This window comes from Xyrauchen texanus, chromosome 13 (assembly GCF_025860055.1).
Source record: "Xyrauchen texanus isolate HMW12.3.18 chromosome 13, RBS_HiC_50CHRs, whole genome shotgun sequence".
NCBI lineage: Eukaryota > Metazoa > Chordata > Actinopteri > Cypriniformes > Catostomidae > Xyrauchen > Xyrauchen texanus.
Window position 1 is genome coordinate 34,088,080 of NC_068288.1, and position 27,189 is coordinate 34,115,268.

General features: G+C 37.9%; 1 protein-coding gene across 1 annotated transcript; it reads left to right on the plus strand.

Moving 5' to 3' along the window:
- The first annotated feature begins 3,861 nt into the window (after positions 1-3,861).
- On the plus strand, positions 3,862-27,169 carry prkcda (protein kinase C, delta a). Its single transcript, XM_052140466.1, has 18 exons — positions 3,862-3,925; positions 17,589-17,717; positions 18,021-18,220; positions 18,305-18,371; positions 18,973-19,132; positions 19,294-19,325; positions 19,602-19,687; positions 19,774-19,903; positions 21,493-21,593; positions 21,680-21,770; positions 21,845-21,975; positions 22,062-22,235; positions 24,525-24,616; positions 24,742-24,804; positions 24,915-25,053; positions 25,156-25,344; positions 25,440-25,568; positions 25,698-27,169. Exons 2-18 carry the CDS (start codon positions 17,609-17,611, stop codon positions 25,854-25,856), a joined length of 2,052 nt encoding a protein of 683 aa, XP_051996426.1. The 5' UTR covers positions 3,862-3,925; positions 17,589-17,608; the 3' UTR covers positions 25,857-27,169.
- The last annotated feature ends 20 nt before the right edge of the window (positions 27,170-27,189 follow it).

Genomic DNA, 27,189 nt, shown 5'->3' on the forward strand with positions numbered 1-27,189 from the left:
GGAACAACATTAATGATGTCATGATTGAGTAAATGATGACAGCATTTTCATTATTAGGTGAACATATCCTTAGTTCTCTTTGGGGAGAAAAATCTGAGAAGCAGGAGACTTAAGCATTCATTTCATTGCTGTATAGGATAAACAATTGAGACAATAAAGAAATCTATTTTATTTCTTTACTATGGGTGGTTTGAAATATCACAGTCAAGGTGGCATCCTTTCTGGAGTCTGTATTTTTATTTTACTCTTGCATCCACATAAAAGAATGATCTCACAGTGAAATCAGAAACAGTATGTTGACTTTACTTTAGCTTAAGCCTGTGCTTTGTATTCCAAAATTCAACTACCTGCTACAGTCTCTCCCTGTAGTTGTCCCCCTCTCCTATTTCAAGCAATTTGATAGCATAGCAAAGACCTTCATTTGGAATGTTAAACGTCCCAGATTACATTTCAATAAATTACATAGGCCGATTGACAAAGGTGGGCTAGGCCTCAGACATTTGGCTCATTGATCGCTTCTCCCTGAGAGAGCCTCTCCCTGGTTTTGGATTGAACAGGAAGTTCTTGCCCCTATTTTTCCATTGCAAAGCCTTTATATCAAACTAACCAGAGAAGTTAAGATAAACCCTGTTATATTGCATTTGCACTCAGTATGGACAAAAGTGTCCAGAGTGTTTGATTCAGACATTTATTTAAATGCTGCCTCGAGCATATGGCTGAACCCAAAATAATTTATTGATAAGTTCCCCTTCTGCTGGTCAGAGTAGATGGTGAGGGACGTTTCTACGCTCTGTGACCTATATGAGAGTGGAGTGTTGAGATCCTTTGATAATTTGGTTCAACATTTTGGGATTCCCGTTCTCAATTCTTTAGGTATTTACAGCTGCGCCACCTGCTCTGTACTATTTTTGGGAGTAGCATACACCCCACTAAAGCGGCAGATACTCTGGGAGTGGTGATTACTCATTCATGAGGTCATGAGGCATCAGTGTATTACTCCCTGCTAGTTCAGAGTCTGGGGGATGGAGCTTTAACTTCTATCAAGATTTTAATTTGGTATTGGAGGAGGGAGTGTGGGCTAGGATTCTAAAAAACATCAAGTCTGTATCTAGAGATGCAAGGGTGTGACTTATGTAACTCAAGATTCTACATAGATTCTATTGGACTCCCTCTAGACTGTATAGGCTTGGTATTAAAGAAACACCCACCTGCTGGTGATGCCATTTGGAGAATAGAGGTGATGCACTGAGATCCAGGAATTTTGGTTGAAGGTACAGAGTTTTCTGTGTGACATGTTGGGTATTCGGATTTCATTTTGCCCCGGACTCTGTGTTTTGGGTGATGGTGCGGTCATCGAAGTAGGAGACAAATCCATACAAAATTGGGTCTTGACTATTGCAATGATAGGCAGGCAGATTGTTTAAAGGGGTTGGAAATCAGTAGGAGTGCCCTCAATTCGGGAGTGGTGTGAGGAGAATGGGAGGGTGGCAGCCTTCGAAGAGGTCATGTGTAGAAGACTGGGGATATGGGATTCATATAATGGTTAATAGTGTAGATATTTTTGGGGGGCTGTCGGAGTGGGACTGTGGAGAGACAGGCATAGTTTAGAGTTGTATGATTACCGGAAAAAAAGCAATTATGATCCAATGTGAATTATCTTGATATAAACATATGATTGTGCCTGGTAACGTGCATATAAAATTGCTAGAAATAACATTTTAGCTTAGTGTAAAGCTGACAATTTACGTGGTTTATTTCTATTTCTTCTGCTCCAAACTTACTTCAAACTTACTTCTCTGTCTGCTCGTATAAATGTAAAACATCATAAGAAAGTGTTTCACTGCTGTTCAAATGCACTTTCAATTGCATAATTTATATGTATACATGTTTTCCATCTGAAAGGACTAAATATTAAATAAAACAAATGACAATAAAATGAAAAGTAATCTCTACAGTAATCAAAATACTTTTTGAATGTAACTATTCTAAATACCAATTATTTAAATTGTACTGGAATACGGTTACTTATATTTTGTATTTTAAATACGTAAACCCGTTACATGTATTTTGTTACTCCCCAACCCTGCTCATTGTATATATGTTTTGTTTTTCTTTGTCTGTGTGGAATCAATAAAAATGTTAATCAGTCTGTGCTTACTGAAATTCGATACTCTGCCCCCCCAGTGGCCAAAGCCATAATTATTGAGTGTATGGGCACGTGTTAGCTTCATTTTCCAGGTGTAATGTCCACGGAGGGGCGGAGGGGCTCCATTAAGTCATTAAGTGACAAATATGTAAAGGTCAAAGGCCAAGGTGAGACTGTTTGATATCTGAGTATTTGACACTTCTAGACTGAGAAAATTGGACTGCAGTTCTAGAGAGGCACAGAAATTGTGTGCGTGGCAGTGTCACAGTGACATTGTCATGACACTTTCGGGTCTTTTAAGTGTCTACTCTGCATTGCAGTAGAAAGAGTTTGGGGAGGGAGAGGCAAATATCCTTCATCTTCCTACAATGGATAAAAAGCACTGTTCATTATATATGATCTATTCTTGCTCTTTTCCATGAAACTCTTCCAGGTTAGTCTTTCTGTAGTCTAACACATCATATGTAAGAACTTTCAGTGCTAACTAAAAATCTACACTGGCAATGTATTATGCGCACATTATTTCTGAATGCAGATGCCATCCAGCTTCTCTACTAAACTGTTGTTAAGTGAATAGATTATATTTATAGATGGTTTATAGGTTTATAGATTTACTAACACACAAATGTGTATTATATAATATGATTAATTATTAATATATTATCATTAATGTTCTGGTAATGTTACATTTAACAATACACAACCTGTGAAGGTCTGCTCACAGGAGCTATATTCAGCAAAGTGCAAGCAAATCAACTCCCTCAACACCATCAGTTCTGCACCAGATATCTACACATATAGGCTCTGCAACATACTGTTGTTTCTTTCCTTTTTTTAAAAAAAAAAATCTCACCCCCACACTTAAATCTAGGACACACACAGCACTGCGGACCAATACGAGGAAAGCAGGACAAGACACCATGGTAAATATAGTTTGCGGTTTGAAACAAATTTTGGCCATAAACCCGCTATGCACGGTTGTAAATAATGTTGCATGTTATTCTTCATGATTTGTGAATCATTCATCATACTCTGCTCTGCAATCGGTCGTTTTAATTTTACGACTCTTAATTTTCTAATGCATATAGTTCCAAAAGTCTGAAACCACTCTCATCTTGACCAGTCTGATTTGTGAATTTTTTCACTGCAGTTTGTTTTCCTGTCAACTGTTTTTAAGTGCATTAGTCTGGATGATGACAAATAAGCACTCTTCACTTTCACATTTCCAGCAAACATGCAGTCTGGGTTCATGCAAATTTACTTGTTTTAGAAAGAGCCTGATTTGAGAAAACTTTCACAATCACATTTGGTCATGTTTGATTGCATCTCACTGCTCTGCTCCCATTGCCTTGAGTAATAATAGGAAATCAGCTTATAAATCTAGGTACAAGTTGTGGGTTTTACTTGCTTGCTTGTTTTTTTATGGAGGGTTACCTCCCCCTACCCCCCTGAAATATATGCCCCTGGCTGGCATAATATCAATAGAAAGGCATCTGGGTTAAGGTGGACCACTGGTGTCCTATACACGATCCATTTGCCAAGAAGTCACAAACAAACTTCACCTACATACGGATCGGACTATTACAGACTGTAAAAGCACACATGCGCTGATTCTGTTCAGCTGGAGAGAAGAAGGATCGCATGAAGAGCCCACCTGTGCGACATCGCTCCGCCCTACTTTATTTGCAGAACTCAGAGAGCGGCTTGAACTTCCTCAAACAACTCAATCACTGAAGAAAGCAGGCGGCTCGAAGAAACGTCCCTTTCTTCGGAGGAGAGGCAAGTAGTTTGCCTGAGTCTTCATATATCATTTGGTCGAGTGTTGCTTGATTTTGACAGAACCTCGCTACTTAAGTGTTTGACTAATCTATTTCATCGTAATTTTAAGATTGATGAGTCTCGAGCGCTTTTGGCGGAGGTAGACTGTATTTTACTGCCACACTAGACCTCAAACAGTCTTCGCGCCGAGATATTTCAGTGATTTTAGTTGGCTGACAGTGTAGGTTTTGTACCGCAGCTTGTTTCTCTAAAGAAGCCTGCTATTTAGGATAACTTTTGATGTACAATTTTAAGTTAGGGCGCTGTGTAACCCGCAGCGTCAGACTTTGCTACATCCTTAAACACTCTTGTACGCTTCTGTCTACTGGACATTGACAGATAGTATAGACTATGTTTTCATTATTTTATCTGAATAGTAATACTAACAACTCGTATTAGAAAATAAAGCAAACCTAGCAAACTAGGCTGAATATTGGGCATTATAGCCTGCGTACATCATTTGGACTGGTTGCCACAGACACTCTTCTCTATAAAATATCAATGATTATTGATCTAAAACAGTGCAGATGGAGCATGGTTTTAGAAACTAGATGACTGAGTATGCCTGTGTTTTGAGGGTGGGCGAGGGGTGGGCATGTTGAACATTTACTGTTGTTGGTGTGTGTTTGTAGACAGACTTACTCAAATGAATGAAATTGCACAGGTTTTTATCTTTTTACTTTCTTATTACAATATATTTATCATTACAGTCGCATGTGGCTTGTATGACAACTGTTTGCTATTGAGACATACATCCTGCTGTGGTTGAACAGTTAACTTTACACCATACCACTCTTTCAGGGGTGTTGATAGTTCCTTCCTGTCCCGTATATTAGATTGTCCACACACACACACAGAATGTTGAAATAGTCAGAATGCATAGACAATTGTGTTGATAGGATACCAGCCTTACCTACTGTAAATGAATAGAAAGGCCCCAGGTTTGTCTTGCAAGAAATAAAACCATCTGCAGAACTTTTTGAAGTATACTTGAGTATTTAATGCAGTGACTGTTTGTGGTTGGTGACACTGACTTTGTTTATCCATCAGATGTCCTGTGACAGACAATTCAAAGATAACACACTGTGGCAGAAAGGGCTGCAAAATGAATCATAAATAATCAAGATAACTATTATGCCTGCTATAATTTATTTATCGTGAAAGTGTGCATTACAGTACATTAACCTGTCAGTAATGGAATTACAACGCTAGAACGCTTGTATTGTAATGCGTTAATATAGCAGCAATTAAGTCATTTTGGAAAAATGTTACAACATGGTTCTTAGAGGTCGACCGATAGTGGATTTTGCCGACACGGATAGCTAAGGTGGTGGGAAAGGCAGATAAATCTGCCGATAGTTTTTAAAACAAATGATAAAATGTAAAAAAAAAAATCATATCCTTTCCTTACTATGACTGGTACAGACAAATAGTCCTAAATGAATAAAATCCCAGATGTAGTTTTTTGTTCATCCAAAATCCCCAAATTAACCCCAAAAAAACCATGATGGTAAATAACGTGGTAAGTATAAACAAGCCCAAAACAGCAGGGACTCTTATTTTGAAATGATGAGAAGATCTGCAAATATTGCTATAGATTTAGCCGATAACTGATAGTTCCAAAAAGCAACTTTTGGCACCGATTTATCGGTAAAACCAATATATATCGGTCTAGTTCTTGGCTTGATTTTTTTTTAATTTAATTTAAGTGTAGCCTATATAATCAATATGGCTTGCATTTGCTCAAGTAAAATGGTAAATTCTATTAAATTAAATAAAGAACAAATTTTCCAACAAAAGAGAACAAATTTTCCAACAATTTATATTTTTATCATAATCGTGCTGTCCTAGTGATAGATAATGCAAAGTGTAGTTATGTTTACTTTATGAGCTACACAAGTTTTAAAATAGATATTTCTTTTTTTTTTTTTTTTTTTACATTTTCTGGAGAAAATATTAGTGGTGCATGCACAAGTAAAAGTTGCTGCCACAATGCTATGGTGTTTTTGAATGTTTCTTATTGTGTTGCAATGTTGTTGCTTGGGTGATCTGGGTGGTTCCACTTGCCATGGCGTTGTTAAGGCCCTGTTATACTTCATATGAATTCGAAGAAAAAAAGAGATGTGATATAATTTAGAACAAAATCTGGCCAAAATGAAAGGGTTTTTGAGTTTGTTTCAGTGGTTTGTTACAGCTCGCCAGTGCAAAGTTTCAGGAAAAGTTACTGGCTGCTAAACCCCATGGCTGTGTTCAAAACCAGCAAAATGCTGCCTCCGAAGGCTGTATATGGAGGTAGGAAGAAATCAAGGCACATCTGAATCCAATGTTCACGTCACATCTTGTCTACTGAGATGCCTTCATCTGATTGATTTTTGAAAGCAGCATAGAAGTATCATTCATTTCCTATGAAATCCTGCAATCCTGTGTGCTCTGCTCCACAACAGTTGAGCTTAAGAAAAAAAACATTGGCTGCAGAAGGGACAGTTGATGGCCAATTTGTGTATAAATGTATGTTGCTATCAACTTTTTCCAACTTTTGATTCCATTTCTATCAAGAAAGTATTGTTGTAGTTCGAAAATGTTTCCTACACTTTGTTATTGGCAAAACTCTATTGCATTTGTTCTGCATTATAGCATACCTTTAGTGGACACCAGATGTCGATAATCAGTTGCTGGTATCCTAGCAAGATGTGACGTTATGCTGCCTCAGTAGCCTGTCCAAAACCAGTTTGTGGAGATGCTTTTGCACGCAAATGCTGTCTGTTGAGTCATTGACTGAAAGGGCAGCGAGGCCACAATACAGTTACCATTGGTCTAGAGCATTGGGTGTCGCCACCCCCCCCCCCCCCAAAACTCTGGTTCCGACCATGCCGCCATTCAGTCCTCAACCAGCTGTCCAGCGATCCTCCTTAACGGCAGGCGATGGCACTGGATTCCATCCCCTGCCGGACAGCAGTGGTTCCTCTGTCTCCTGGTGGATGCAGCGGGTCCTCCATCCCCTGGAAAATGCAACGGCTCCTCCACCTCCTGATGGTTGGCAGCGTCTCCTCTGTCCCCTGGCAGACTGCTCGAGTACCATCGAACCAATCCTCTCCTCAGCGTTGTGATTCAGCGGCAAGGGCTCTCTGACTGAGAGTATTCCTCCAATCCCGGGTTTCAGCACCAAAGTGACAGACAAGCCTCTCGTTCATCGGGTTAACAATTATCAATTAAAAAGACATTAATTCCAACATAAAATGCTGAACTGAAAAATAACAACACACATTGATACACACACACACACTCCAAGTGTGTGTGTGTCTCTCTCTCTCTCTCTCTCTCTCTCTCTCTCACACACACACAAGCTGATTGGCAAGTCAGCGCCGGGCTCACATCCTCACAGCCCAGTCATCACAAATACCCTTACCGGCACTTCTATTTACCTACTCCAACTTCCTTTTACTGTGTAATACCTTTACTGCAACTTAGTTTTACAGTATAATATCCTTTGCTGAATGATACTTTTATTGTCGTGCTGCAGAACACTTTTACTGTAATTGTGTTTCACCGTATTTTACACTATTTCGCACTGTTAGTACAAAATCTTTGTTTTATATTTTACATGAGTGCTATTGATTTTAATACATTCCAAATAAGTGACAGTAGTCCATGTACAACAGTAAGCATTATTATGTCCATTATTAATGGCTTATTGAACAATGTGATTCAGCAGTGCATACAAATACTTCTGACAACTGATGAAATCATAAATATATAACAGTATCTTTAAGAATAATTTGACAGTAAGTCGAACACTATAAAAGCGAGAACAGTCATTACTTCCTGTAGGTTCATAACCTCTTAAGATCCCAAGCTTAACAAGCTGCGTCACCCCTACAAGTTTCATCAGAATTGGACAAAATGTAAAGAGATTTAACTTCTACATCCACCCTGAGAATGAATGTCTCCAGAACAGAAAGAGAACAAGATAAGGAATATAACAACACCACAGTTGGTTTAGCTTATGTGTTGGCCTACAGGCACCCAGCTTACGGAGTCCATCCTAGGCTGGTTAGACTTGTACGTTGCTGACAGCTGATCTGAAGAGAAACCGAGGGAAAATGTGTGAGAAATGGTCATGGGTTTATCTCATCTAAATTGTTGGACCAACAGGCTAACAACTTGTGCAACAGCCCAAAATACAGCAGTCATTACCAGTATAGTATTGTTTAAATTGTACAGCTTTTTGCACATCTTTGTCAGGGAATTCCAACAATTCTAGACCTGAATGTATAATCATGTTAAAGATACATGTGAGTAACCTTTTCTTTTTTTTTATTCTTTTTTTTTTTTTTTTATGGCCCTTCAAATGTAAACAAACTTTTTACATCTTAAAGTAATCTTTAGCTGTAACGGAGCTCTTGATACAAAGAATATCAGTTTGTAAGAGCTAAAACTTGTTTTAGATGTACTTTAAAGCCATGAAATGTTTGTTTACATTTTGTATTGTTTGTAAATATTAGAGCAAAACAGGCTTGTATTTTGAGTTATGGTGCAATGATAACTATTAAAAGAGCACATTGTCCATCTAGAAGTCCTACTATAGGACTATATAACCAAAATCGATACTAAGTAAAGGTACACTTTGTAACATTTAACTCAAATCAATTATCATTCTCACCTTTCTCTCTCGGTCTCCTCCCCCTCTCTCTCTTTTAAAGGTTGCCTTCTTTGAGGAGATCTTTGCTGTCCATTGGTGTGGAGTTCAGAGTCAACTTTTTGACTTGTATACTTTATACATACTTGTATACTTAAAATGTATTAAATTATTTGAAATGATACTTTGACTTCTAGCAGATCTTTTTCTTTGACAATTTCTTGCAATTACTTGAGTATGAGATTGTATACTCCACGGCCACCTCTGATCACCAGGGAGTCATTCAAGAGCAAGCGAGTACACTGGTCCACTTGCACTGATACACTTGTCCACGGCACTTACTATTTAGCTTTGTAGTGGTTTGGGGGAGTAGTTCAGTAGGTAAGCATATTTAAGGGGATCGCAAGGACAGTGTGCTTGTGGGTGGTGTCTAATCGATTGTAGTGGGCCGTCTAGGCCTAAAATGTCAGGGACAAATTTCTGTCCCAGTCCAGCCCTGTATGAGAAAATACTTGCCTAGTTCGAAGTCTTCCACTCAAATTCGGTGAGCCGATGGAGGAAAGTTGTGACCCGGGAGCTGACGCTTGTCACCTTTCTCTGGACAACACCTTGCGGCTTGTGCCAAATTTGGCCGTGCACTTAGTGCCCTCATCTGAGCCTTACGAAGAATCTTGACACAAACACAGGTCTTATATTTACACATACATCAAACATCTTTAAAAACCGCACTTTATTCCCCTCCTTAATACACTCACCTAAAGGATTATTAGGAACACCATGCTAATACTGTGTTTGACCCCCTTTCGCCTTCAGAACTGCCTTAATTCTACGTGGCATTGATTCAACAAGGTGCTGAAAGCATTCTTTAGAAATGTTGGCCCATATTGATAGGATAGCATCTTGCAGTTGATGGAGATTTGTGGGATGCACATCCAGGGCACAAAGCTCCCGTTCAACCACATCCCAAAGATGCTCTATTGGGTTGAGATCTGGTGACTGTGGGGGCCATTTTAGTACAGTGAACTCATTGTCATGTTCAAGAAACCAATTTGAAATGATTCGAGCTTTGTGACATGGTGCATTATCCTGCTGGAAGTGGGATGGTGGCCATAAAGGGATGGACATGGTCAGAAACAATGCTCAGGTAGGCCGTGGCATTTAAACGATGCCCAATTGGCACTAAGGGGCCTAAAGTGTGCCAAGAAAACATCCCCCACACCATTACACCACCACCACCAGCCTGCACAGTGGTAACAAGGCATGATGGATCCATGTTCTCATTCTGTTTACGCCAAATTCTGACTCTACCATCTGAATGTCTCAAAAGAAATCGAGACTCATCAGACCAGGCAACATTTTTCCAGTCTTCAACTGTCCAATTTTGGTGCGCTCTTGCAAATTGTAGCTTTTTTTTCCTATTTGTAGTGGAGATGAGTGGTACCCGGTGGGGTCTTCTGCTGTTGTAGCCCATCCGCCTCAAGGTTGTGCGTGTTGTGGCTTCACAAATGCTTTGCTGCATACCTCGGTTGTAACGAGTGGTTATTTCAGGCAAAGTTGCTGTTCTATCAGCTTGAATTAGTCGGCCCATTCTCCTCTGACCTCTAGCATCAACAAGGCCTTTTCGCCCACAGGACTGCCGCATACTGGATGTTTTTCCCTTTTCACACCATTCTTTGTAAACCCTAGAAATGGTTGTGCATGAAAATCCCAGTAACTGAGCAGATTGTGAAATACTCAGACTGGCCCGTCTGGCACCAACAACCATGCCACGCTCAAAATGGCTTAAATTACCTTTCTTTCCCATTCTGACATTCAGTTTGGAGTTCAGGAGATTGTCTTGACCAGGACCACACCCCTAAATGCATTGAAGCAACTGCCATGTGATTGGTTGATTAGATAATTGCATTAATGAGAAATTGAACAGGTGTTCCTAATAATCCTTTAGGTGAGTGTATATTCTGTGTAAGAAAAAAAGATGCAATTTTTTTTTTCTTCATCAAAACAAACACCAATTTTGTTCATGGAGTTTCATGGTAAATGAACCAAACTTGTTTTTATATTCTTTGCACCAGCCAGAACATAGCACTTGCATTTCGTTTTTTCACAGTTACTATTTTTGCATGGACAACCCAACAAAAATTATCATCAGTGGACAATAGGAATGTCATTGGACAATAGGAATGTCATTGGAGCCATGTTTTAGAAGTGAGACACCAAGACTTTGCCCAGTACACTTCAGTTCTGTTGTTTTCTCTTTGTTAGTATATGAATGGATTGCTCATACAGTCCATATATGTACCACAACTTGTTAAATGGTTTATGCGGTGAATTATTCACCTCCGTACCATCTCCAGCATAGTGGATGCTGACTCTTGATACTCCAGACTGAACACATAAAAGGAGCAGAAAAAGACAGCGAAAGCACTGGCATAGTCATACAGCTGGTAAGTGTGACAGGGCGGGGCCGGGTCTAGATGCTACACATCCGGCCCCTAATAAGACTAATCAAGCCTCAGCGAGGGATAAAGGCCAACTGGAGACTGCAATGGGACAGAGAGAGAAAATTACTGGCAGCTTGCCTGTGTGTGTGTCTCTTTATTTAAATGTTACTTATATTGTCAAGCTGGTTCTTGCCTCTTCCTTGCCCATCTAAACCCCCTTACATTGGTGCCGAAAATCTCTCTCTCTGTCCCACTGCAGTCTCCAGTTGGCCTTTATCACTCTCTGAAGCTTGTAGCATCACGACCCGGCCCCGCCCTCTGCCCTGTCACAGTAAGCTTAGAAGACCATCCCCACAATGCTGACCATCCACTGGGTTGCAGACATCAAACTACTCCCTAAAACAAAGGCATCTTCAGCTCATTTGCAGCATGTAATTGCTACATTACATTGCTAACATACATTGCTATTAAAACATCCTTCTCTCCTTGAAACTATGCCACTATTTCTCATACCTAGCATGATCACCCGTAATGTGATGGCCAATGTCACCTCCTACTTAATGGACATCTTGGTCAAGGTTGGCTGCAAACCAAAAAAGAAAAGCCTCTCAGATATTGCAAGTCATTTATATTTAAGAGAAAAAAAATATGACATTTCAAAATGTGAGATTAGAACTGAGAGTGAAGGTGTAAATTCTTAAAGAAGAAAGAAAGGGCTATTACATCTATCAAGATGAAGATTTGGTCCTCTTTCTCTTGGAAGAACTTCAACAGCAGGATTGCAGCGATGGCAATCTGGTGGTGGTTCATCTCTGCTTTCACACTCCATCTCACGTAGTAGAGTCTGAATGTCTTTGTTCCATTTAAGTCTCTGGTTTGGGATATAGTTCAAGATCCTCCTGCCATTGGTAAGGAAAGCTTCATGGATGTGTATGTCAACATCAATGTCTGTAAGCATGTGGACATGACTGCAGATACCTCTAAGTGAAGAGAAAAGGCCACTGATCTTCAATTTCGCATAGACTGGGAGGGGTCTTGTATTTATCATGTGCCTCTGTTAAATGGTTAATAATAATATGCTCTCACCATTTTTGAAGGCTTGAATGAGTTTTCGGCTCTGTTTTGGAGTTTAGTTAAAGGATTAATGTCATCAGTTCCAACAAACACAAGGTCTTCTCTCTTTCTGACACCAGTAGCGTCTCTCATGCGCAACAAGTGTCCTCAGTTTCTCATCTTCCAGATCAGGTAATGTCTTCAGCATCCATGTCTGTAATGGTTTAAAAAGAGCATATTGCGTGATGTCACATTTCAAACAAGACTGCGCCTTACGCTGAAAATGTTGATATTATAGGACACTGAAATTCAACCGTTACTACTCAGACATACTTTACACTAAACTTGTTTTGTTTACATATTTTGAGATGCCAACTTCTCGCCTTTTCAAAATGGTTGAACATGTTTGGTGACCTCAAAATGTTGGCTGCCAGTCGTGTTTTTATGAGAGATACGGTGCCCCTCGGCCTTTAAGTGGCCAAACACAAGCAGAAACTACTCTTAACACCTGTTAGACTTCACAAAGCCTCGAGTCACTGATTTCACTGCCAAAACCAGCTAAATACGTTTAACATTAGTCAGCTATTTGGTACACGTGTCCTTTTTTTTTTCAACAAAAAATACTACCAGGATTCTTTTGCCTTTTCCATGCACCACATTATTAAAGATGCTTCCCTGTCACCTGACATAACTTAAGTTTTTCTCTAAGTTTATTTCCTAAAAATGTAGATGTTATTAAAACTATCGCTAACCTTACCTAAAATGCAGCACCAGCAAGCTCAATAGCTAGGTTAGGTTTATCAGTTACTGACCTTAAACTCCTGGAATTTTGGGTTATCATTTTAGCCAATAGATAGCATGGTATGAAAAATAAAAAAGATATCCTGAACAGTGAGTGCAAGTTGTTTTCTTTATCAAACATGGTAAGTAACAAAATGGTACCTTTGCCTTGGTGAAAATTTAATATTGGTGCGAAATTCTCCCTGGGGGGGAAAAGGAAGCTAGTTGACAGATTTTCTCTTGCCTAGCCATGACACTGGTCAGATTGGTCCTGTGGTGCGCACGGTGTATCCAGTGGTGCCGCAGGGTTATGACTTTCTGGCAAAGCCTTCAGGGCATGTCACATGCGCACATATCGGCAACTCCTTTGAAGTCGTGAGGTCAGAGTTAAAATCTGGCTGTCATGCTCTCCAAGTTATCCCTTTCCTGTTTCTCTCTATGATTCTCAGTTATTTACACAGCTGAAAAACATGTCACATGCCAACACTCTTAAGGCCTTTTTTTTTTTTTCTCTCTCTCTCTGTTTTGGCCTTCTGTCCACACCGAGACAGCTTTTTTCAATGCAGAAACTGAGCTTTTTGAAAATGCACTCCAAAGTGGATACATTTAAAAATGCTGTTTTCACATTGTAGTGTTGACTGTGAAAAAGGATATATCTGAAAATGTTGTATTGGTTGTCATGTGACGGTCATGTGATCTATCCAACCAGATAAATCAAGATGGCGGCCCATGTTATAGCAGCACTGTTGTACTTTATACTCACTTTGAAAGCGTTGTTAAAAAATAAATGTTACTTTGTGCAACCATCACATTGCGTTCCTTCAAAGGTGAAGGGAACACTAGGACAATTGTGTTTCAGATCTTTACATGCAACTGGGATTTTCCGCATGCACAGTAACATGATTTAACCGTTTTCATACGTTTGAGTGTGGATGAGCAACTTTTGGAAAATGCTTGGTGTGTACAGAGAGCATTTTGAAATAACATTGTTTTCAAATGTGTCCGGATTAATATAGACATAACCTAAAAAAATTTGCTATGTGAGCTGATTCTGACATTTTAGTGTCGCATTTTTAATACCTTCATTGCTAGAAGTCTGTCAGCTTCAACTACAGTAGCACTACTGCTGTTGTGTAAACAGCAGAATACCGCAAATTCCCAGTATACAGTAAGTCACTGTAAATTACATGAAATGTCATAAATACCCATAATGCAATGCATATTACAGTAAAAAAAAATATTGGGCATTTTGCTGTAAGTAACTGTAGAAATTACAGCAAAGTCAAACAGTGTGTGCTTGTATGTTGGTTTAATCTGAACACCGGCAGAGTGCATTTTATAAAAATAAAGCAAAAACACTTGTTTTACTAAATAATAATATATGAAAAGATAAAATTGTGATAGCCTTATGTAGTTTATGTATGTGCATTACCCTTGTGTTATAAGTATTGTTTTCTATATGTAAGCTCTGGGTGAGTGGAAATGTTTTTGCAGTTATTTTAAAATCTTTTTTTTATTCTGTTTTATTTGTGCATGTTAATACAATTTTTCCTAAAAGAAAAGCATAGTTTGTTGAAGTTCTTATTTTGAAACCGTTCTTAGTAATGTTTGTGAAATAAAACAAAATATATATTTTACGTAATCGTATGCATGTTATTTTTTAACGTGCATTTAAGTAATCGGTTACTTAAGGCATGAATTGATGATAAAACATTTTGTCCCATGTAGTCTTGTGTGTCCTTGCATTTAAATGCTCCTCAAACTCCTTCAGTGTGGCAGGTTGCTCAGCTTTTTCGAATTTCTTTTTGGCTCTGTACTAAGAACTTCTCTGAGTTTGCTGGGGCCTTGAAACAGTTGCTATAGTAGTATTTGTGGTTAGTTTAAAAAAAAAAAGAAAAAAAGTACACCCCCTCATTCCTAGATATGGCTTTGGTACCTCCTTTAGTGTACGTCTGAGATTTTTCATTTCGCCCATTTTATCATTCACCAGGTAAAAATTGTAAGTGTGTGCCTATAAAAGTGATTATTGTATTTATGCACATACATTTTTTTTTTTTTTTTTTTAACCAAACCTGCCAACCCAGCATCTCTGCCTTTTATATCTCTCTCTCTCTCTCTCTCTCTCTCTCTCTCTCTCTCTCTCTCTCTCTCTCTCTCTCTCTCACTCTCTCTTGCTCTCACACCTTAGACAGTCTTTCTTTGTTAGAATCAAATGAGAAGAATACAAAATAGACATGATTCATTTTGTGTGTGTGTTCGTGATTATCTTTGTTAGAGTGGCTCTGGCATGTCATGGGTTGTTTCAAAATCGATGTTGTATTGCGCTGCAAGCTTATGTTATTGACAAGAGTCTTCCACACAGCTGATTCACTAGCTCTTACAAACGCAGACACATCAGACCCATGTCAGAAATGAACAGCCTACATCCATTTATGACTAATACTTCAATTTAATTTCATTAAATTCTCAAGCTGAATAAGGTGTTACCTATTGAATTAAATCAACATTGAAATTCAAAGAAGCAATAATTAATGCACAAGAGATAATAACACAATGAATAAATGGTTTGCTGAATACATTTTAATTAGTTGGCTGGTACTAAGTCACTAATAGGAACAAATGTTTTGCCCCCATGTTTTAAATATCTGGGGCATTTTTGTCATGTTCAGTGGCATTATTGTCCCAAGCCCCTGGTTTATTTCTTACCCTGATACAAACACATGTGCACAGATTTAGGCTTTTAGAATAAGGTACTGTTGCCCATTTGAATGTGTTCTGGGCTAGATTTGGGTTTGTTTTGACAAGTGAGCCTCATAATTAATTGGACTAATCAGTTTCTACCTTAATTATTATGATAACCTATAAAACTCATCTTGGTCATGTTGAGAAATTCCACAATAACTCAAGTCTCAAAATTGAAAAATAATACCTAGTGTTTTGTATGTAACTGAATTTTATTGTTTCTGGTCATTACTTTTACTGCAGTAAGGTTACAGTTCACCTTTGCATGAGATCTTAAGGAGCAGGATTGTACAAAAAGGGCTATGGGGCAGCACCCATAAAGGCTCCTTTGGGGCAAATTCTGAATGGCATGCTACTCAGGGTCGTTCTTGGCAAAGATAAACAACTATATCCCTTCACAAAGTGCCCTTCAAGGCAGTAAAGTCTACTTATTATGGTCCCTTTAAAAAAGTAATTTAGCTGTTTATGATCTTGGGTTGCATACCCTCACGATTCTATTTGAAACCTATTGTAATTTAAGATCGTGCCTAGATTTCAAATGCTTAATTGTTCTCGTACTTTGAAGGAATATTAGCTGAACATATTCCTTAGTTGGCAACGAAAGTGTTTTTTTTTTTTTTTTTTTTTACAGCTATAAATATTAATTGCTGCTAATTTATCAAGGTAGTATTCCAAGGATTCTAATTGCATGAAAATGTTTTTCTTAAAGGGGACCTATTATGCAAAATTCCCTTTTACATGGTGTTTGAACATAAATGTGTGTTGGCAGTGTGTGTGTGTGTACACAACCACCCTATAATGATCAAATTTGTATTTTTTTTAATCCCCATTAATCAACCACTGTCTCAGAACAAGCCGATCACAGATTCTGTACAAAGTAACGTCACTTTGTAAAGGCCCTGCCCGCGACTGTTGACGGACACTGCCGACAGACATGTTTGTTTGTGTGTAGTTATAGCGCATAGCGAACGTTTTAACAGTATTTGTGTATTTGCTCATCCATCTTTGCAAAACTGCTGAAAAAAACTCTACAATAAATAAATACATTTATCAATTAACCATTCAGAAGCTTCCTGGTTCATTCTCATAGTTGTTACTTCTGACGGAGTCTCTCCCTCATCAGTCTATGACTCTGGTTGAAACATATAGGGCTGAACACCACTATTTTTGCTGTCAGTCATATTGCTCATGTCTAGTTTTCTGAAGCAGAGATGTCAAAACTCTGCCCTATTCTGGTTACAAGGTGGGGAGCACCAGGTCATTTAAAGACACGCGCACACAAAAACAGCTTGTTTTTATTCCCACCCACAAATTGGCATTTTCAGCATGGTATAATAAATGATGGTATAATAAATGAAATTAATGATTAGGGTATTTTGAGCTGAAACTTCAGACACATTCTGGGGACACCAAAGATTTAAATTACATCTTGTGAAAAGGGGCATAATAGGCGCCCTTTAACCATACTCCATATTTAAAATGCTTTGAAAAAACAACTGTAGGACAAGCTTCAGAAACTTGATTATTTATTTGTTGGACTAAAAATATTTTAAGGTATAGATTAAGAAGTAAATTATCTGATGTGGCTGGTATGGAATAAAATGCACATGTAACTCTTCATCCTTTGCAATCCTCAATCACAATGTTGAATGCAAAACCTGAGAAGAATGACAAAGTATTACTGAATTATTATCAGAATTGAACAAGCATCTATTAGATAAAATGACAGACCACACAGAAGTTCATATAGAGAGGATCTCTGTGACCATTGTATGCTCTGCACGTCTGCAGCAAACTTGTTAACATGAATCAGGTTAGAGTGTGCTTTAGTACACAGCAGCTTCCTATATTGCGATATTATGATCTGGTAAACTGATAATGAAGCAACATTTTTGCAAGAGAGTATTGTCATTATTTCCTTAGTGCTGTACACAACAGAAAAGTCATGATTGATTGTCTGTTTTGTTTTTAGGCTGTGTCTGCGGGGTTGCCATGGGCCCTTTCTTGAGAATTGAATTTAATGCCTATGATCTTGGTACATTCTCTCCAATGGCTGAGGCACCTTTCTGTGCCGTCAAAATGAAGGAAGCTCTTAGCACTGGTGGGTAAATTTGTGTGTAATTTATGTATGTGTGTCAAATTAAAATTGGAGGCAATAGTGTTTTAGACTTAAACTGCCAAAGGTTAAGATATTTTAAAAACTTTTAAATTTCTAAGATGACCAGATGCCACTGAATTTAATGTGCAAAGTAATGAGGTCATATCACAATAATGTAGCATACTACAGTTTGAAATGTTTATCACTGCATATTGCATACTGCTTTACATACAACTTTTGCATGGATGCATTGCCCTTGTTCAGATTTTGACATAACTTAAGTAAATGTCCCCCTTTTCTTTTAAGAGCGAGGAAAAACGTTGATCCAGAAAAAGCCCACCATGTTTCCTGCCTGGCGATCCAGTTTTGATGCACATATTTACGAGGGACGTGTTATACAAGTGCTACTCATGAGAACTGCAGAGGAACCATTAGCTGAAGTCACAGTGGGCATTTCTGTATTGGCAGAAAGATGCAAGAAAGCTAACGGACGTGTAGAATTTTGGGTATGTGATAAAAATGTGGTACTTGTATTTGTGTGTATTTGCTTTCTCAACCGTGCATGATTAAAATTCTCACCCCATTTTTAGGTTGATTTGCAGCCTTCAGGGAAGGTTATGATGTCTGTACAGCTCTTTTTGGAGGATGCAGATACAGGTTAGACACTAACACTCTTTCTCATGAATAAAACATGCTTTTTCTCTCTTTCTACAGTTATGTAATTTAGTGTTCACGATCCTGAATGCCAAGAATGGTTGCATTAATTGCCGTGAGCTATGGGAGGAGTCATTCTTATTTGACCACATTTGTGTGTGTGTGTGAATCCATTTGGACTCCCTTAAAGTTCTGAGCATATGAATGTCTCTGCAAACATGTTTGAACAACTCATCTTTGCATTTCTGTGGTCTTTTCAATCAGTACCTCCTTCATTCTTTGCACCATTTCCTCTCTTGTGTTTTATTGTTGTTCACTTTAAGAACACAACTCCAAATATTCCACTGTAGAGTATGCATTTGTTTAAAATAATGCACATGGCACAGCAAAGATGTAACCAAATATTATAATTGTTTCAGGGCAGATGGTCATTGTAAAACTTTTAAGATTAATACACATTGAAAACCCCATTTTGATCAATTGCTATTCTGAATGCTGGGGCAGGACATTTCGCTCAATATACAGTATATGGTGGTTATTATGGTCCTGGGATGTAGTTCTGCTTTCATCCTGTCTATGCTTTCGTGCTCTCTTTTATTCTTAGAGTGTCATCAGTCAATAGTGTCGGAGAAGGAGGCACCGACACTTAATCGTCGTCGTGGAGCTATTAAACAGGCTAAGATTCACTTCATCAAGAACCATGAGTTCATCGCCACCTTCTTCAGACAGCCCACTTTCTGCTCTGTCTGCAGAGAATTTGTTTGGTGAGGTTTCAGTGATCATATAGTGTGTGTGTGTGTGTGTGTGTGTGTGTGTGTGTGTGTGTGTGTGTGTGTGCGCGTGTGCGCGCGAGTAGAAATTTGTTATGGATTTTATTATTTAGATTTTACAGATATACTTAAAATATCCTCTTTATGATCCACAGGGGTCTCAATAAACAAGGTTACAAGTGTCGACGTAAGTATATATTGCTGTTTTATGCTAAAATCTGTATAAATTTCAATAATTTATAAATTTTATCCTATAATCACTAACAACTGAAAAATTTTATCCTATAATCACTAACAACTTTCATATGCCAGCTAATCACTGGCATATGAAAATTGTTGCTTCGCTTTGTTCATTTGGTTATTCGCTTCATCTAGAACAAAGCCAACATTATACTCCTGCACAGCCTCTGAAAGCCTGTGTCAGTAACGTGCCCATCTTAACAGTAATATTTTTCTCCCACAGAATGCAATGCGGCCATCCACAAGAAGTGTATCGATATAATTATTGGAAAGTGCACAGGCACGGCAACCAATAGTCGAGACACCATGGTATATAGTGTTTAAGGTGTATGACAGTTTTTCATAATACATTTGTAGTTTTTCAAAATGAATTTAAAGTTTGTGTGTGCATACAGTTTCAGAAGGAGCGCTTTAAAATTGACATGCCTCATCGCTTTAAGAACTACAATTACATGAGTCCCACCTTTTGTGACCATTGTGGCAGTCTGCTGTGGGGTCTTGTCAAACAGGGCCTCAAATGTGAGGGTGAGTATACCATTTGTGGACATAGGGCTGGTCATTGAGACAGTTTTCCCAATTTGATTAGTTTTGGATTCACAAGCTCTCGGGTGTGTTCATATGCAGTTTCGTCAGATATCATCTTGTGAGTTATTGAATACATCATTAGAGTGCGCACCACCAGTGTGTCTCGAGCCGATTTTCACCCATTCTGTTGTGAGCTCGCCGCACTTAACAAACCCAGTGTCATCTTTCTTTTTTTAATAGCTAAAATATTGCATTACCGCCATCTACTGTAAGCATTGGATCAGAGACTACCCCTCTTTGAACCCCACCTCCCCCTGGACCTATCACGCTGGGTTCACACATCCGTTGTTCACACTGGCCGCGTATCTTCTGCTAGAAACAGCAGCGCCTCTGCACAGAAAATAAAGTTATCTATTGGGTCCTATGCCAAATGTTTTCTTTATTAAGGTCCTAATTAGCTGAGGTTATTGCTGCTTCAAGGACAACATCTTTATTAGCACACTTGGTTGCAAGTGGTTCATTTTGTATCTATAATATACACCTATATACACAGAATGGCAAAATGTCTGGCAGTTTAATAATATATTTAATTCAGTTTACCGCACAAGGAGCCACTGAGCTCAGCGTGAGCTCAACACCGAAACTATCCGCTTACTGCCGTGTCTGGGATGCGTCACTTCTCGATTCACGCTTGCAATGTAAACGGTGTCAACCATTAATATGGGCGCCGAAACAAAAACGCACCGCTCACGGAGGATGTGTGAACCTGGTGCTATGTATTCAGCTCCTCCAGCGTATGCTCTGTTCCCCTCACAGCCCAGAAAGCCTGAGAAAGTCGTGACCAAATGACTCTTTTGAACTGGGTGTTTTTTATGAATCTCCCGAAAAGAACTCAGGAGCTCGGGTTAGGAGTTCGAATCAGAGTCAAAATGATTCTCCCGAAAAGAGCTGGCTCCTAAGTCATTTTTTTTTTTTAGCCCTGTACATTATGCAAAATATTTTTGTAATTAATAAATTTTTTTAACTGGGTCCAAACTACAGTTCAATTGCTATTTATTTAATGGATATAATAATCAACACAACCAAAATGTATCTAAATTGAAAGTAAAAGTAAAAGATTGATTTTGAGATTTTAAGAATCGATATCAGGATTGTTCAAATTAATATTATGATTAATCAGAAAATCTATAATTTTACTCAGCCCTATGAAAGGATGTCCAAAATTTAATTGCCATCAAACTGTATTTGCATTTATTTATTTATTTATTTGTCCACTTTTGACATGATTTTGTCCTCATTTTCATTTTGGTAAAATGTGTCCCCACATGGAGAAAAAGTGTACATTTTCCATTGCGTTAAATGATAGTCACGGATCTTGTCTTTAGAAGACTGGTTGAATCGCTTTGATTTGATGATGTCACTTATGTCTTTGAGAGGTCAAATTAGTTATTAGTTCACAATTTAAACCATTTAGTTGTTGCAATTTCTACAAAATCTACTATGCAAAGCAAACTTTAACTTACATTTGGCACTTGGCAAGTTAATTTTGCATCCTCATTTTATGTTTGTAATTGTCTATTTTCTCTCAGACTGTTCCATGAATGTCCATCACAAGTGCCAGACTAAAGTGGCCAACCTTTGTGGCATTAACCAAAAACTACTGGCAGAGGCTCTTACTCAAGTCGGTCAGGTGTGTATATGCACACAGTTGCGGTTTAGAGTACAGAAAGAAAATTAGCATGAATTGAGATACATTTTGCATTCATGCTGCCATAGAAATCCACCAAAAGACCTGAAGAGCGACCCAACACCCAGGATGTTGCCGTTTACCAAGATTTTAACAAAATCCCTGGACCTGATGTTAATGGTTAGTATTTGTTTTGATGATTATGATAATTGCAAATATGATTGTGGTCTGATAGTAATGATGTTTTATTCTAGATGGGGCTCCTTATGGTCATCTATGGGAGGGTTCGAGTCCTCGCCCCCCCTCTCGAATCACCCACCAAACACGTATCACTGCTGAGCAATTTACTTTCCATAAAGTCCTGGGAAAGGGAAGTTTTGGCAAGGTAAAACATCCTTTCTTTCAAACACACATGGTCATATGCACACATCATGCGCACACAGGTTTACATTCTGTCTGGCTTTCTGTCAGGTGTTGTTAGCTGAGCTAAAGGGCACTGGAGAATGGTTTGCGGTGAAGGCGTTAAAGAAAGATGTAGTGTTGATAGATGATGATGTGGAGTGCACCATGGTGGAGAAACGAGTGCTGGCTCTCGCCTGGGACAATCCGTTTCTTACACACCTATACTCCACTTTTCAGACCAAGGTACACCTGCAAACACACACACACACACACACACACACACACACACACACACACACACACACAAAAAAACATTGTTTAAACAAACAAGTTCAATCTCTGACTAAGAGAGTTGAAAAATCACAATTAGAACCAGGCAATATATAGTATAGGATATTCACAATATTATCTTGATGATATTGCTGCTGATATAAAATTAAACCATACCATAAATATTGCAATGTTTGTGGTGCTTTTTTAAAATTCGACTTTTGTGATTACGAACACATTTAGGATGAAATCTACGCAGAGTTTTATACATGAGGTCCCTTGTGAAGTAAATATGACAAAAATAAAATACTATTTTACAAATCACATATAATCCTCAATAATAATAATAATAACAAAAATAAATATTGCTGCAAGCAGCTATCACGGGGCCAAGCCCTTCTGATATTCATTAAGCACACAGTGAGCTCTGGGATAACATTGAAACATCTTTAAGACTAGCTCAGATGGGATTCAAACAAAGTTTCATCTGGTCTTCTGAACCAATGACCAAGGCTTTAACTACTGGGCCAAACAGCTTACACATCTCAACACAGCCAAAGAGACATGTGAGTGAGTGCTCAAAAGCGTCAAACTTACCAATTAGCATGCTAACATATTAGCATGATAGGGGTGGGCTTTATTCATGCCCACCTCTATCAGTGTGCCAAATTTTATAATTTTCCTACTTGCGGTTCTTTGGGCTGCCATAGACTCTCATTGGGGAGGAATAATAATAATAATAATAATAATAATAATAATAATAACAGATTCAATAGGGTCCTTATCATGTATCATGAGAATATTCAACTTGCTCCAAATATGAGTGAACTAGTTTCTGCACGTTCATTCACAAAAAAGTAAATATTGTTTATTTTATTACTGTATTGTTGTATTGGTGCATCTAAATGAAAATTATTAAATGTCGTTCTTGTTAATTTAGGGAAAAACATGCTTTTTTTTATTTTTTAGATTTTATTTCATGCATTAAACATTTTGAGTATACTTGGCTAGATTGGCTGTTTGGTTAAAAAATGGAGGTCCTCTGATAATTGTTTTTTTTTTTTTTAAAACACTTAATGCCATTTCAGAACTAATACATAATTATTAAGGTGTACATCACATTAAATATTGTCAATAAGCTGAAAAATAGCATGGTGTAATGTTTAGAACCATATTGCCCAGCCCTAGTCACAATGTGCAAACAGTTTAATGGACATTGCCAACTACTCCATTTAATTTGCAGGAGTCTTAGCATTTAACAAACATTGATGTTTTTTCAAAGCCAAGCACAACAACACTGATAAGACAACACCTCGGTTTAAAAACAATTGACGACTGACAAAGGACCACCAAATAATTGGTGAAAAGGTGAAAGGTAGATGTTATTTTCCATCCCGTACTCGCCCACTCTGTCAAGTTTCTATCCTGCTCCCAAAGGCTCAATGTTCACCCGTTTCCTGTCTGTAGTGATTTACTTCATGACTGCTCCTGTTCTCATTCCTACAATGGAAAAAACAAATAGACAACAAGTGTACACAATGTTTTATTTGTCTATTATTGCTATTATCAAATGATGTGGAACATGATGCCCATCTGAATAGTGTGAGGTTGATTTTCAACACTAAATTGACCATTTGCTAGACCAAGTTTCACATCCTTTGATGTCACTGCCATGCTTTCAAAGTGCCGTTGACTACCTGCATGGCCTGCTCTAAATACTGGATAATTTGATGCATGTATCGTGTGCACATTTTTGTGTTGTATTTCTGTTTATTGTTACCAAAAATAAATTCATAGTATAATAAAATAATTTAAAAAAAATTTGCATTAATTCATAAAACAAAACGTATATATCGACATTGGATTTTTCAGGCTATTCTCTGTCCACCCGCTCTCAACTCATTGATGTACCTTCTGCTCCCACCTTCAACTCGAAAATGTAATCAAGTATTTCAAAACATCGAATCCGGTTCTGTGGAAGTTCCACAGGAATGCAGACCTCTAGTGAAATGCACAAGTAATAAGTGAAATTCATTCTGCACTTATACCACAAATCATCACAGGAAACTTCACCTACCTCATTTGGGTGAATTAAACAACCACTGCAATAGATCATTCCCATCAACCGAGTGCCTAATATAAACATGATGGAACCAGATGTTACAAGGTCACACATTTATTCATTGTTTGACTAGCTATAAGTGCCATTTTGTTGTTAGCATTACTATTTAAATGTATTCACTGCAAGTTTATCTCTAAAAGGAGCACTTGTTCTTTGTGATGGAGTATTTGAATGGAGGAGACCTGATGTTTCATATACAGGAAAAAGGCCGCTTTGACCTTTACAGAACCACGTATGTCACACACATACATGTATACACCATAACAATAGTTTGTCTGTTTGTGATCCCTTTGTTAATGGGCACAAGCTCATAGACTGAACTGGTTTAAAGAGTAATTGTATAAAATCTACTGCCAGGTTCTATGCAGCTGAAATAGTGTGTGGCCTGCAGTTCCTCCATTCCAAAGGTGTTATATACAGGTACACGCATATACAAAATTTTGTATTACTTTTACGTGACTTTTACGTAGGAAATTCATTGGACCACTTTCTGTTACATGATTTTCACTGTTGCTCTCTCCTTTTGCTAGGGATCTTAAGCTGGATAACGTGATGTTAGACTGTGATGGTCACATCAAAATAGCTGATTTTGGGATGTGTAAGGAAAATGTGTTTGGGGACAATCATGCCACAACCTTCTGTGGAACTCCAGATTACATCGCACCAGAGGTATGAAACACCCTCTTATGTAGGCTTACTCTCAAACCAACAGTTCCCTTGACTCATGTGCCAGTCATTCAGGACTTGATGTTTTTGTATGTTAAATCACAGATTCTATTAGGCCAGCAGTACTCGTTCTCGGTAGACTGGTGGTCATTTGGTGTGCTGGTGTATGAGATGCTGATTGGTCAATCTCCATTCCACGGTGATGACGAGGACGAGCTGTTTGAATCGATCCGAATGGACACACCCCATTACCCCCGCTGGATCACAGTGGATACAAAAGACATGCTAGAAAGGGTACACACATCCAAAATGTTACACATATTTTCACAATGCACAATTTATTCAATTTGTCATCCTTTGTTTTCCCTCTTTCTTCAATTTGTGTACAGCTCTTAGAGCGTGATCCGTCACTCCGTTTAGGGATTGTTGGTAAAATACAAGCTCACCTGTTCTTCAAGACTGTCAATTGGTCTGCTTTAGAAAGGAGGGAAGTCGAGCCCCCCTTTAAGCCAAAAGTGGTATGTTTTCTCTCTAATCTTACATATAATTCCTCTTTTTTATATATATATATATATATATATATATATATATATATATATACATATATATATATATATATATTTTTATCTGCTCTCATCTAATTGCAGAAAGCTCCAAATGACTGCAGTAACTTTGACCGGGAGTTTTTAAGTGAGAAACCCCGCCTCTCACACTGCGAGAAAGGCCTAATGGATTCCATGGACCAGAGCGCTTTCGCAGGCTTCTCATTCATTAATCCGAAAATGGAGCATCTTTTGAAAAAGTGACATTTACAATTGCTGTGATCAAGAAGATCTATTATGATCATGGGATCATAGTATTCAGACAGTACTGTATATTGCAACATCCAAACCAACAATGAGCACTCTCACAATTCATCATTTGCTCACTCATTTTTTTGCCATACTGGTATAAATAACTTATTTTCTTATGTTACATACAAAAGGAGGTTGTTAGGCAAAATGATGCCAACAGTCACATTCACTTTTCATGTAATATTTTTTCCATAACATTCTGCCTAAAATCTCCTTTTGTGTTCCACGGAATAAAGAAAGACATAAGGGTTCAGAATAACATGAGGGTGAGTAAATGATGACAGAATTTACATGTTTGGGTAAACTATTCCTTTAAAAGTCCTCATCTTATTTAACGTGAAAAGAAATCCTGACAGTCTGCTTCTAAAGGAACCCTTTAAATACTTGATTGTAGTATGTTGGACTTGGTGACCCAATCTGAGAGCAATTTATAACTTGTCCTTGTAAATTTAGGGTGTCTAAAAATAACTTTGCTAAGTTTGTACAAACTTGACAGTTAAGAGTGCAGGGAAAGTGCTGTTTGTCCAGTTTGGGAGAAAAGAAGTTCAAAGAAGTGTTAAAAAAAAAAAAGAAAATGGGTCAGAGGTTATACAGATATTGTTTAAACTGATGTGATGAGACGTATGAGTTAATATGTGCATGCTACAGTCGTATTTATGTTGTACATTTCTGCTATGATGTGTGTGTGTGTACTGTAATGTGTTTACACAAAGGATCAACCACAATGTATTGATCCTTTGTGTAAGCTTTGTAAAGTGTTAGATTAATATATTGTCTTTTAATTCATTTGAAATAAGTCTGTATCTGGTACAGATATATAGTTCTAATATAATATAATCTTAGCTTTGTGTTTGATGTTTTAGTGTGTACATTGTTGCTGCATTTAAGATGATTTTTAAATAAAATATACGTATTAAGAGCAGATGATCAATATCAAGTCTCTGTATTAGGATGATAAAATTCAGTGTCCGATAAATATTTCAGTGGTGAGAACTGATGTGTGTTTTTAATTTGTATTTTCACTCAATTTTGTTCTTGCTTGCCTTTTAGGTTTACTGTAATAATGACATACATAAGAACAAAGATAATATTCTACTATCATTTTATTAATTTATTTATATTAATGCCAGTGTTGCTTTGTGAAGGCAATACAGCAGTCATTCAATGTTACAATTTGATCCTCAAGCATTGTTTTACAGTAAAATATAATGCATGAATATATACTGTATTATTCTATCTATATAATGTAATAAATGAAACATTTATCCCTCCTGGTTGGCCCATA

What these genes read in the sequence shown, in the direction of transcription:
- prkcda (XM_052140466.1), top strand. Translation starts at nt 17,609, where the DNA reads ATGGGCCCTTTCTTGAGAATTGAATTTAATGCCTATGATCTTGGTACA. An exon ending in ACGGACGTGTAGAATTTTGG is followed by an intron (nt 18,221 to 18,304) that starts GTATGTGATAAA and finishes CCCCATTTTTAG; the next exon opens with GTTGATTTGCAGCCTTCAGG. An exon ending in TTTGGAGGATGCAGATACAG is followed by an intron (nt 18,372 to 18,972) that starts GTTAGACACTAA and finishes TTTTATTCTTAG; the next exon opens with AGTGTCATCAGTCAATAGTG.